Consider the following 13,335-nt stretch of genomic DNA (forward strand, 5'->3'; position numbering starts at 1 on the left):
TGTTCAATAAATTTCCAATTTCTTTGCAGTCATTTAAGAAAAGGCTAGGAAAACAACAGATAGGGAATCTGCCACCTGGGCGACTGCCCTAAATGCAGATCAGGATTGATTGATTGATTGATTGATTGATTGATTGATTGATTGATTGATTGATTGATCGATTGATTGTGTTTAAGCCTTGACCAGTAGCCTTCCATTTGTTTGGTGCAGGCACAAGTAACTGGATCTATTAAATTTCTATGTGGTTTACAGTTTTATGTGTGAATGACGGAACTCCCCCCACCTAAGTAGACCACTGTCGAGGTTATATAGCACTAGAAGATCATAATGGTTTTAAGCTAAAACAAGAGTAACTGAATAAATATATTCGGACTTCACAGATATGATACTAGACATTCTTTGGTATCAGCGCTGGACCTCAACAGGTAACAAAAGCGGAGTGCCAGTAAAAAATCTGTGGAGCGAAAGTCATGGGTTGTACATTATATATTTTGATGTTTTGATCATATTATTTACAACTGGTCACAAATTCTCTTCTTTTAGCTTAAAAACCATTATGATCTTCTGTTTAAGGCACAAATTAGCATGAAATCTTACCAACACTAACGTTTGCCGTAACCGTGTAGGTTAATAATGGTAATTTAACATTTTAGGTATAGGAACTAGTCACTCCACAAGTTGCTCGGGTTCAACTCTTGTTTTTTTTTTTTTTTTTTTTTTTTTTAAAGAAATTGGTGTCATATGAGTTATGCAATGGGAACAATGTTGCTTGATTATAGTCTGAAATATCAATAATGCAAAATTTAAATACCGCTCCGTGGCATGCTTTGTGTTACGTTACTTGAGTTCAACTCTTGAAGTATCCAATCAATCAATCAATCAATCAATCAATCAATCAATCAATCAATCAATCAATCAATCAATCAATCAATCAATCAATCAATCAATCAATCAATCAATCAATCAATCAATCAATCAATCCAGTATGTAGTTTATGTGATAAGAATACTTGAGGAATTCATGTGACACATTCACCGTTATAACAAACATGTTCCATGTGAGGATACCGGGTGATTCTCTTGTGCCTACTAATTTTGTTTTATGCAGCACTTAAAACATGTGAAAACGTAACCGAGCCCGATAGCTGCAGTCGCTTAAGTGCGGCCAGTATCCAGTATTCGGGAGATAGTAGGTTCGAACCCCACTGTCGGCAGCCCTGAAGATGATTTTCCATGGTTTCCCCATTTTCACACCAGGCAAATGCTGGGGCTGTACCTTAATTAAGGCCACGGCCGTTTCCTTCCCAGAGTTAGCCCTTTCCTGTCCCATCGTCGCCATAAGACATATCTGTGTCGGTGCGACGTAAAGCCAATAACAAAAAAAAAAAAAAAAAAAAAGGAAAACAAGAAAACGTCGTAAGATCGATATTTCTATTCTAGCATCCTTTGTGATATTAATGTCCCGTAAGCTCAGCATGCAAGCTATTATGACCACACCTGACAGTTGCTATAGTCCGTTCGAAAAACATTATGCATTTAAATCATTGATCTACGTCAGTCTACCATGTTACTATGTTAATATGTCGTGCCTAGTGACCAGGTGTAGAAAAGCACAAAATTAATGCTTAGGATGAGATTACAATGACGTGAAGTGTGTATAAAATAGTGAAATGACGGAGCAATGTACTCTAATTGTTGTATGTCCGGCGCTCCCGTCTCGCTCCGTCAGCCAGCTGCACGCGCGCCTGTGTATCATTCTGCTAGCTTCGACGCGCAGCCCTCAGTGCGCGTGCCTGACCATCGAGTGTACTATAAATAGGAGCTCCCTGCCTGCTCACTTGCCCACTTGCCCCGGTGTCCAGCTCCAGAATACACCCTACGTCGAGCACGGAGGCTACTCCTCTTGAAAATGTGCTTCGACCAGGTGGACTGAATTTCTGGCAGTACGAGGTTTCACCTCTGGTCACCGCTCCCTTACCTGTTTCCACTGCCTATGTTCCGTAATTCTTTTACAAGCCATTCTCATTCCCTAATTTACGCAAGCTCCCTTAGTTTCGCTAGGTGGAATTTCTTCAATCAATTGAACTTGCTTTTTAGGAATTCAGGCACTTCAACAAACAAGGACTCTCAAAGACATTCATGTTAGTGTGCCAGATAGTTTTCGACTATCAACGTGTCAATTCACAAAGACTATCTTTTCAAGATAGAGGTGTATATAAAGACTGTAAAACTGTACATATTGTATAAAGACAGACTTTTCTCAAGATTCAATATTCCTTTTGCTTCAAAATAAATTTCAGTTATTTATGTAAATATCATAAAGTGAAGCAATAAAAGTTGTGTTCTGTAAACTTCAACCTTGGTTACAACACAACTCTATGGCGACGAGGTAAAAACGCAACAACCTACAATTCTTCGACCCCAGTTGCCAACTCTATGGCGACGAGGTAAAACAGTAACAGCCTACAATTCTTCGACCCCAGTTGCCAACTCTATAACGACGAGGTAACCACGACACTACTATTCAACAGGCCCAGTTGTCAACTCTACGGCGACGTGCTACACAACAACGACACTCCAACCAGTTCTGACACACGGCTTACCTTACTCTTTCTTGCACGCATCTCGCAATGGCTACTGCGGAACAGCTCGCTACGGTCTTCCAAGCCTTACAGCAGCAACAGCAACAGTTTATGCAACAACAACAGGCAGCATTAATTCAGGCTATTCAAGCTATTTCTGTCTCTACACAGCCATCAGCTATTCCTCCGTTCTCTGCTTTTGATCCGGCTAAGGAAGAATGGTCAGTTTATTTAGCCCGTTTACAACAGCATTTCATCTGCCATTCTGTCACAGATGATCAACGCCGCCGCGCATTATTTCTTAGTTCGGTTGGCAATGCTACGTGTGAATTACTACGTAAATTAAGTCCGGAAGAACATTTATCTGAGGTACCCTTTACGCAGCTCTTGGCCCGTCTCACGGAACACTATGCCAAAGCTCCTCACATAGTGGCTGCTCGCTATAAATTTTTTCAGAGCAGAAAGCAACCCCATCAGACACATACTGAATGGATAACTGAATTACGTGGTCTAGCTAAACCCTGCCAGTTCATCTGCTCCAAGGACGGTTGTGGTTCATCCTACACTGATTCTCTCATTCGGGACATGATAATTTTACATACTCCTGAAGACAAAATACGTTTTGACGCTGTCAAGCAGAGTAACCCTTCTTTAGAAGACGTCCAGCGTATTGCTACGGTTTATGAGCTTACTACCAAGACTGCCGCAGCCATAGCTTCTCCACACGAAGTTGCACAAGTCTCGCCTCAGGCCCGCAAGTCCTCTGCTACAGTGAACCGTACGGATAAGGCGCTCTCCACCAAGCATTCTCGCCAGGTTCCCTCTCGTAATGCTACACGGAAGCCCAATTCTAAAAGCACCTCGAAACTCCTGCCTTCCTGCCGAGGTTGTTTCAAGCATCATGAACGTCGTGACTGTCGTTTTTTCAAAGCTACTTGTGAACGATGTAATAAACTTGGACACATTAAGACTGTCTGTCAAAGTTCGCTCCGCCCTGCTAAGACTACTGCAGCACGCCGGAAGCATATACAGCCCCGCCAAGACATGGAAGTTGATCAGATCAATCTTATTCTTCCCACAAAGGATTCTCACAAAATCATCATTCCTCTATCATTCTCTGATCGATCTGTCGATTTTCAATTAGACACTGGATCTCCTGTCTCTATTATTAACCTGACTACCTACCACAACTTAGGTTCACCTTCATGCTCTCCAGCTGACATCCAGCTCGTGACATTTAACAAGAAGAAAATTCACATCAAAGGTCAAATCAAGCTTCAGGCTAGTTATAAAGGAATTCAGCAGGCCATTCCTCTTCTCGTAGTTAACAACTACACTGCATCAAACATTATGGGCATGGATCTATTTAACTTATTTGGTTTCCAGATACATGACAACATTAACGTCGTATCTACATTGCATCCTACTTCTGACGTTACCGCTCTCCTAGCGCAGTTTCCTGAAGTCTTCGACTCTCAGCTCGGAACAGCCAAAGACTATACAGCTCACATACAGCTGAAATCCGGAGCTAAGCCTCGCTTCCTCAAAGCTCGTCCAGTACCCCTAGCACTTCAAGACCAGGTCACGAAAGAATTAGAAAGATGGATACAAACTGGAATTGTTGTACCAGTTACTTCTAGTCAATGGGCTACTCCACTCGTGGTAATCAAGAAACCTGATGGTAATGTTCGACTTTGTGGCGATTTTCGATCTACAGTCAACGCACAACTCGACACAGATATCTTTCCTATTCCACGTCCAGAAGACTTATTCCGTCGTCTCTCTGGTGGACAATTCTTCTCTCGAGTTGATCTTAAAGAAGCATATCTCCAGCTACTTTTAGACGAAGAATCTAAGAAATTTCTCACACTCAACACTCCTCTCGGACTGCTCCAGCTCCAGCGGCTCCCCTTCGGTGTTTCATCCTCAGCGGCTATTTTTCAGCGCTATTTGGCTCAACTCACCGCCTCCATTCCCGGTTGTGCTAACTATCTGGATGATATTATTGTTACTGGAAAAGATCATCAGGAACATCTAACCAATCTACGCCTCCTTCTCCAGAAATTGAAAGACAATGGCCTACGAGCGAACCTCGCTAAATGTACCTTCTTTCAGCCTCAAGTTCACTACCTAGGACATATACTTGATAAGAATGGAATTCGTCCTAGTACACAGAATGTCTCAGCGATAGTAAACATGCCAGCACCTCAGAACCTCAAGCAGCTTCAGTCCTTCATAGGCAAAGCGAACTATTATAATAAGTTCATTCCACGCTTCGCTACAGTGGCAGCTCCATTAAACGCTCTACGTAAAAAAGGTGTTAAGTTTCAGTGGACTCCGCAATGCCAACAGGCATGGAAAACAATCAACAACGCCTTAATTCAAGCTATACAACTCACTCATTTTCAGCCCGACAAGATCATCACGCTAGCTACTGACGCTTCAGACTACGGTGTCGGTGCCGTTCTCTCCCAGAAGGATCGTCATGGACAAGAACGCCCCATCGCCTTCGCTTCGAAAACACTTAATGACCATCAACGTCGATACTCACAGATAGAGAAAGAAGCTTTAGCCATCATCTTTGGTATTCGCCGTTTCAATGAATATCTCTATGGCAACCATTTCCTGATCATTACCGATCATAAGCCTCTCGTACACTTATTCCATCCTGGTAATAAGATCCCAGAGAATTCCCTCAGAAAGCTTCAAAGATGGTCCATGTTCCTTTCTGATTATTCCTATCAGATTGTATATCGAGCCACATCCCAGCATTGTAATGCTGATGCCCTCTCCCGCTTACCCGTTGGTCCTGATACTGCCTTCGATTCTCAAGAATCTGAATGTCTTCAGTTGGACATAGAACTTGAAGATACTGTATCCAGTTTTCCTATTGATGCTACCTGCATAGCTAAAGCTACGGATAAGGACAGTACACTTGCTACTGTACGTACTTACATCCGCAACGGTTGGCCTCTTCAGAGCACACTTCCTGCCCACCTGGCACCTTATCATCGTATGCAGCATCGTCTCACGACTCGTGCCGGAGTTGTATTACTAGAAGCAGGCACCATCTTCCGAGTGGTGATCCCACTTAGCCTACAGAAACAAGTTCTCGAATTATTACACCAAAGCCATTGGGGTATCTCCAGAACAAAGCAACTCGCCCGGCAACACTGCTACTGGCCCGGTATTGATGCCGCCATCGAAAAGCTAATACTTCATTGTGAGCAATGTCAAACGAATCAGAACGCCCCGTCTTCTGATCTTGCTTCATGGCCTCCTGCTACTACTCCATGGGAACGAGTTCACATCGATTTCGCAGGTCCTTTCCTCAATTCCATGTGGTTAATAGTCATCGATTCACTGTCAAACTTTCCATATGTCGTGGATATGCATTCGACTACTACAACCGAAGCTACCATTCGTGCTCTCCAGAAAATCTTTACTACAGAAGGTTTACCGCAAGTACTCATTTCGGACAACGGACCTCAATTTACAGCTACTGCTTTTCAGAACTTTTGTACACATAATGGCATTCGTCATATCCTAGCACCACCTTTTCACCCTCAATCTAATGGTGAAGCTGAACGCTTCGTACAAACATTTAAAAGAAGTATGAAGAAAGCTGTCTCTTCAGGCTTAACTAAAGACCAAGCCTTGCTCCAACTCTTAAACAACTACAGAACTCTACCCGGCGCTGATAATGTCACTCCTGCACAGAAGCTCCATGGACGACCTCACAGAACTTTACTTTCTCTGTTACAGCCTCTTCCGGCCCAGCATAAGACATCACCAACGAAGTTCTCCCTCAACGACAAGGTCTACACCAGGACATTCAAATCCAACCCACTCTGGATACCTGGAGTCATCTGCAGATCTTTGGGTCATCGTCTATACGAGATACAGACTACGGAGAAACGTATCTGCCGCCATCAAGATCAGATACGTCTGCGCTACCGCCCCTGTCCAGCTATTGATGCTATTGCTAAACCAGATAAATCTATTGCTGAACGAGCTTTAGATCATTTAATAACAATGGGTTCCTTTCAGGATGAGACAGCGCCACTCCGCCCAGTTCCAGCTCCGGACAATACAACAGAGAAATCAGCAGCTCCGCCCCAGCATCGCAGTCGCCGCCAGCGCCGCCGCCGTTTCACGCCGTACCGGCGTATTTAGGAGGGGAGGGTGTTGTATGTCCGGCGCTCCCGTCTCGCTCCGTCAGCCAGCTGCACGCGCGCCTGTGTATCATTCTGCTAGCTTCGACGCGCAGCCCTCAGTGCGCGTGCCTGACCATCGAGTGTACTATAAATAGGAGCTCCCTGCCTGCTCACTTGCCCACTTGCCCCGGTGTCCAGCTCCAGAATACACCCTACGTCGAGCACGGAGGCTACTCCTCTTGAAAATGTGCTTCGACCAGGTGGACTGAATTTCTGGCAGTACAAGGTTTCACCTCTGGTCACCGCTCCCTTACCTGTTTCCACTGCCTATGTTCCGTAATTCTTTTACAAGCCATTCTCATTCCCTAATTTACGCAAGCTCCCTTAGTTTCGCTAGGTGGAATTTCTTCAATCAATTGAACTTGCTTTTTAGGAATTCAGGCACTTCAACAAACAAGGACTCTCAAAGACATTCATGTTAGTGTGCCAGATAGTTTTCGACTATCAACGTGTCAATTCACAAAGACTATCTTTTCAAGATAGAGGTGTATATAAAGACTGTAAAACTGTACATATTGTATAAAGACAGACTTTTCTCAAGATTCAATATTCCTTTTTGCTTCAAAATAAATTTCAGTTATTTATGTAAATATCATAAAGTGAAGCAATAAAAGTTGTGTTCTGTAAACTTCAACCTTGGTTACAACACTAATCTATTCTTAATACAAGCAAACACTCACCGTTGGACCGTAGCGCATGTGGTTAGATGTTAGCCTGGCAATTAACGGAACATATCATTGATGGTTGGAGTCCTACATCTTTCAAAATTATTTGAACCGATATGATGTTTTAACACTCAGACACAGGCCAGAGTGTGCCACATGCAAACAGTAGAACGCCAATGTTATTGATATTGTGCGCTGCCCTGCTATATGGCTTGAACGGGTCACTTCAGCTATTCGTCATGTTTTCCACGGATGAATACGTTGACATGCTCTTTTTCTACGGGGAAGCAAGGAAAAATGCGTGCCATGCATTATGCCTGTACCAGGAAAGGTGTCCAGACAGGTGACATCGACTGCAATGACTTTCAACAGTATTGTACGGACAACAGCGTGATTCAAAGAGTGCCACCTGTCCGAGAGAAAACTGTAACATCTGGTGAGAATGAAGAAGCAGTCTTGGACACAGCTCGCAATAATCCAGACACAAGTACACGGGCAATTGCACAACAGTTGAACATCAGCCAGCTGCCCGTATGATGAGTACTGCATGCACACAAATATCGTGTCTACCATACACCAAGAGCTCCACAGGCGAGATTTCGGAGCTCGAATGAATTTCTGTCGTTGCCTATTAGGAAATGTGTAACATGATGCAGCATTCATGTCGAAAATCTTGTTCACAGACGAATCACGATTCCACAATAATGGAACCATCAACCGCCTTAGCACGCACCATTCGAATGCTGAAAATCCTCACTGGGTATGACAGGCAGCCTATCAAGTACAATAATGGGAGTGAATGCATGGTGTGGAATCTTGGGTGATCGCCTTATCGGATCGTATTTCTTCGAGGGTCATTTAACAGGCACACGCTACCTGCACTTTCTCTGCTATGAATTCCCTCTTCAGCTGGAGGTTGTACCACTTGGAACTCGTTTAACGATGTGTTTTCAACAGGATGGAGTTCCCCCACAATCGATGTTAGCCGTCCATCGCCATCTGAATATGAGAACCTGTTCCTTGATCTGCCAGGTTACTGGACTTTTCTGTGGGAGCATTTGAAACAAATACGAGTAGTTTACACTCAAGCGCCAGAAAATCCCGAGCACCTCCGGCAACTCATCATCGAAATCTGGAGTTCACTAACACCGGCCATGCTTCGGAGTGCTGGAAAATCTATTCAACAGTGGGCCCAGATGTGCATCACTGCGAGCACTTGCTACCGTCAGTGTAGTTTGGTTCCCCCCTACTTCCTACTCCGTACTTATCCAGCCCTGATTTCGAATCGAATCAGTCCTTCATACAGCCACATACACTGTCATTCACTGACAACATGCAAACAAGAGGATATTTCACGTACAGTGATGGTCATAATGTTTCGGACAGGCAGAGGTCCTTAATATTTAACATAAAAAGATTAATAACAAACATACATAATTTAATTTTCCTTACTCCAAAATGAACAGTTGCACATACAGATACCAAAAATAAATGTGCACATCATTTCATGATACACAAAAAGATTGTAACTTATGAATGTAATTACAATAATAGAAAATTGCCTGCTCAAAAATATTCTGACAAGAGTCCATGTAGGAATATTAATACTTCGTGATTCTTTCCTTCCTGCGAAACACTTCAGTCAGGCGTCTCGGCATGCTCTCTACGAGTTTTCTTGTGGTGGAATGGGATAATATTTCCCACTCCTCTTGCAGTCGTCTCTTCATATCAGCTTTGGAATTTATGGGAAGTTTCCGGATGTTGTTTTCCAGTATATCCCATAGATTCTCTATGGGGTTAATGTCAGAATTTTGTGAGGGAGGATTCACAACTTTAGGATAGCTGTACAACAACCATAGCTGTACATTATAGGCCGTATGTTTCGGGTCGTTGTCCTGATAAAATTTAAGACAGTCCCCAACTCCCATATTTTCTGCAATTTTCTTCAGGTTGTTAGTTTAAAACTGAAGATACTGGCGGTGGTCCATATTTCCATCTATAAAAACCAGCTCACCTACTCCTTGAGTCGACATACAGCCCCAAACCATAACAAGTCCCCCTCTATGTTTTACCGTTGCCTTCATATTTCTTTCTTCAAAATCTCTATTGGACTGTCTCCAAACTATGATGGGCAAATATGAGCCATAAACGTTGAATTTCGATTCATCGCAGAAAATTACAGTCTTCTACCAGTTCATGTCTTTCCTAAGATGCTCCTTAGCAAATCGTTGTCGCTTGATCCTATTTATTTTATTGATATAGGGCTTCGTTTTCGCAGTTCGCCCTTGATAATCATCTCTATATTCCGGATTGTACTTGCACTGACCTTCTTTCCAAACTTGCTCTCAGCTGCAGCAGCAATATTGGTTGTAGTAAGACGTGGATTTCTTTTCACTCTTCTTACAACTGCCCTTTTCTCTCCTGGTAAGGACCCTCGGGCAAAGTTTCAATTCTGTCTTGCAATTTGTATCGGCAGATAGTATCATTCACAGTACTTTTCTTCATGTTCAGCCAATCTGCGATTTGTCGACATGTTTTCCCTTTGTCATGATGGAATATTACTAATTGCCTTTGGTCAAATGTACTTTTTGCATGAGGAAGGCACTGGTTGGGATCTGCCTGCACAGTGCATAACAAGTGCAAAGCATGCCTTGAATAGCTAGACATCTCCTGTCCGAAAAATACTGACCAGCAAATTTTCGTATCTCAAATAAGTAAAAGGTATTGTAACTTTGTGAACTCATCTACAAATCGCAATTGGATAATTACGGTACCTACAAAGTGCATTAAATTCAGAGTTTAGTAATTTCGAATTTATTACCTGTTCTTTCTTTAATGATAGGCTGTCTGGCTGTCACTGTACATTGATGTAAACATTGCTAAAACAGAAATTAGAAATCTATCCTCGGCGCGGATTAGAACCTCCCACCTCGCACATAAGACTTGCCTGCTTTCGAAATAGACTTTTAACCTATTAGGTCGTGTTATGTACATCTAGTACGTGTTTCGATTACAATGCGGTCGTAAAAATTCAATATTCATTGCCTGCTATCCTTGCTCTTGACGAGAATGCTATAGTGCACTGCGGCACAATGTGTGCAGATTATACCTCATTGAGGACCGTGGACGGCGTAAGACGTTTAAGCTTGCTCATATGCTGCGGGCCGTGGACAGCGTAAGACGTTTAATATTCCGCGCGAAGCAATGCTATTTATATTCGTCATCTATGGATTCTTACACCTTAGTCAGCGTTACTGGTTGTAGCAGGAAGTTGGTTGACATTTTTGAGATAACCCTTGCGTTGAGTGGGCTCATGTTTATCTTAGCTGTTTTAGCGGGAATATCTCAGCACTTCCTCGAGTGTTCAGACGGTACTTGAGATTCCAATGCAGTGCGTGTCGTTCTTACCGAGTGTAGTATAAGGGCTTATAAAACAAAGTTCCTTACGGAAGATTAATTATTAGATATTGTTCACAATGATTGTTCTGATGATGAACTTATTCCTGAAATAGACTCAGATAGTGAAAGTGATTGAGGAGGAAATTCCGATTCCCGAATCCGATAGGCCTATAGAGAAAAGTGAAGTGCCTGATACATATCATCCTAGTTATTGTCCACCCGTTCCACCATTTACAGAGAATTCAGGTATAAACGTTCAAATAGAAAATAAGCAGGATATTTTGAGTTACGTGAGTATTTTCATGAATGACGAATTTCATCAGTATGTGTGTGAGCAGACCAATCTATACGCGAGTCAAGTGATAAGTGCGGCGCCCCGGCCTTTCACAAAGAATTCGATCATGCAATCGTTCAAACCGATTAGTCAAAAATCCTGATATAAAAATGTACTGGACCGAAGACCCTGGTTTTCATACTCCGATATTTTCTAAAACAATGTTCAGAATACGCTTCCTTCATATTCTTTCATTTCTTCACTTCGGTGACAGTAATAATTATGCCGAAAATACAGATAGGCTGTATAAATTTAGACGTATTTTGAAACCTGTGGTACCAGATTCACACCCTAAATATTTACTACAGGTAAGCACAAAGTATCTTTTTTCAAACATTTATAGTTTAGGAGTAATTGTAATTTGTATTAAGTGATGCACGTCAAGAGGGCCGGGCATGAAAATGGCCGGTCCAGGCATTCAAGTGTCCCGTTCAGAAGCAGGTACTGAACGTGATACCTCACGTAATAGTTTTAACGCGGTCACAATGCGCGTTTCATGTTTCTCAGACGTTTCATTTTCATATAATTTAGAGAGCGCAATCATGATTGCCATCCTTTAATAATGTTACAGCATAACGTCTTTCTATTATGGTTAGGCGGTAAATAAAAAAATTCTGTTTTTTTTTTTTTGCTGTGTGTACCAGAATGGCCGATATTTTCATGACACATATAAAACCGCCGGTTAGTTGGGCTGCATAAAACAAAATTAGTAGGCGCAAGAGAATCACCCGGTATAAACTGCTCAAAGATACGGGGAGAGAGCGAGTGAGAGTGTGTCATTATTTCTCTTGATTAACCACTTGTCCGCCTCTGTGGTGTAGTGGTTAGGGTGATTAGCTGCCACCCCCGGAGGCCCGGGTTCCATTCCCGGCTCTGCCACGAAATTTGAAAAGTGGCACGAGGGCTGGAACGGGGCCCACTCGACCTCGGGAGGTGAACTGAGTAGAGGTGAGTTCGATTCCCACCTCAGCCATCCTGAAAGTGGTTTTCCGTGGTTTCCCACTTCTCCTCCAGGCAAATGCCGGGATGGTACCTAACTTAAGGCCACGGCCGCTTCCTTCCCTCTTCCTTGTCTATCCCTTCCAATCTTCCCATCCCTTCGCAAGGCTCCTGTTCAGCATAGCAGGTGAGGCCGCCTGAGCGAGGCACTGGTCATCCTCCCCAGTTGTATCCCCCGACCGAGAGTCTGAAGCTCCAGGACACTGCCCATGAGGCGGTAGAAGTGGTATCCGTCGCTGAGCCCGAGGGAAAAACCGACCCCGGAGGGTAAACAGATGATGAAGAAGAAGATTAACCACTCTCCCTTAGTTTCGACGTCCTTAGCTTTGGAACGAGTTTTAATTTGCTACCATTTGTGATAATTGTGTAGCTCTAAAGTGTTCACACGTAGTGTTTAATTTTTTTCTAACCTGTGATCTGTTTCAGACTGTGCACGCGACACCAAGTATAAGGAAGGCACGGGTCGTAAGAACCTGGTCTGTTTGCCTAACGGAAACTACCAGCCATCTCAAGGGGACGGCGCTGACAAGATATGCGTGGACAAAGACGGGTACACCATCAAAATGGGCGACTGTGCAGAATAATATGTAAACGTAACCTACACCAGCACATTATGTTTCAAACTCAGTAACAAGAAATAAATATCCTGTATAGGTTGAACAAAATATATATATAAGTGGTATCCGTCGCTGAGCCCCATCCTTAAACTCTTGTTACACAAAATTATTATTATTATTATTATTATTACCGTGTTTTTGTGGATCGCAGAGAGGTGAAAGAAGGTGCGGACTGAATGTGTCCATCTACTATATCAAAGATTAACTTAAAATTTTAAATAAAGGTTATATTTATTTTCAAATCACAAACTTAACCAACTTTTCACTGAGTGAAATAACAAGGTGACAGGTACAAATAGCAGTTTGGAATTTACAAGTGCTGAGCTTCCAACTCCAAATTTACAAGTTTACTACATCGAAAATGTTGCGTTTAGTTGGACGAGGGGAGAATCTCCCAATTCAAGAGCACTTTGCTCCAAAGGTTACAAATACGGCCTTCCAAAGGCCCCACTCTGTCTAATTTACACAAAAACCAGAAGAGTTTACAATCTCTGCGCATTCAACAAAGGAGACTGGCTCCCGA

The 13,335-nt window shown here is 42.9% G+C and overlaps 1 protein-coding gene across 1 annotated transcript in view; it reads left to right on the forward strand.

Moving 5' to 3' along the window:
- LOC136874689 (uncharacterized) overlaps positions 1-12,864 on the forward strand; it is a 226,509-nt gene extending 213,645 nt beyond the window's left edge. The window contains exon 7 of the mRNA XM_067148328.2: positions 12,622-12,864. Within this exon, the coding sequence (XP_067004429.2) occupies positions 12,622-12,779 (158 nt within the window). The 3' untranslated portion in view covers positions 12,780-12,864. The remainder of the gene's footprint in view (positions 1-12,621) is intronic.
- Positions 12,865-13,335: the final 471 nt, after the last annotated feature.

The sequence above is a fragment of the Anabrus simplex genome, chromosome 5 (assembly GCF_040414725.1).
Source record: "Anabrus simplex isolate iqAnaSimp1 chromosome 5, ASM4041472v1, whole genome shotgun sequence".
NCBI classification, from domain to species: Eukaryota; Metazoa; Arthropoda; class Insecta; order Orthoptera; family Tettigoniidae; genus Anabrus; species Anabrus simplex.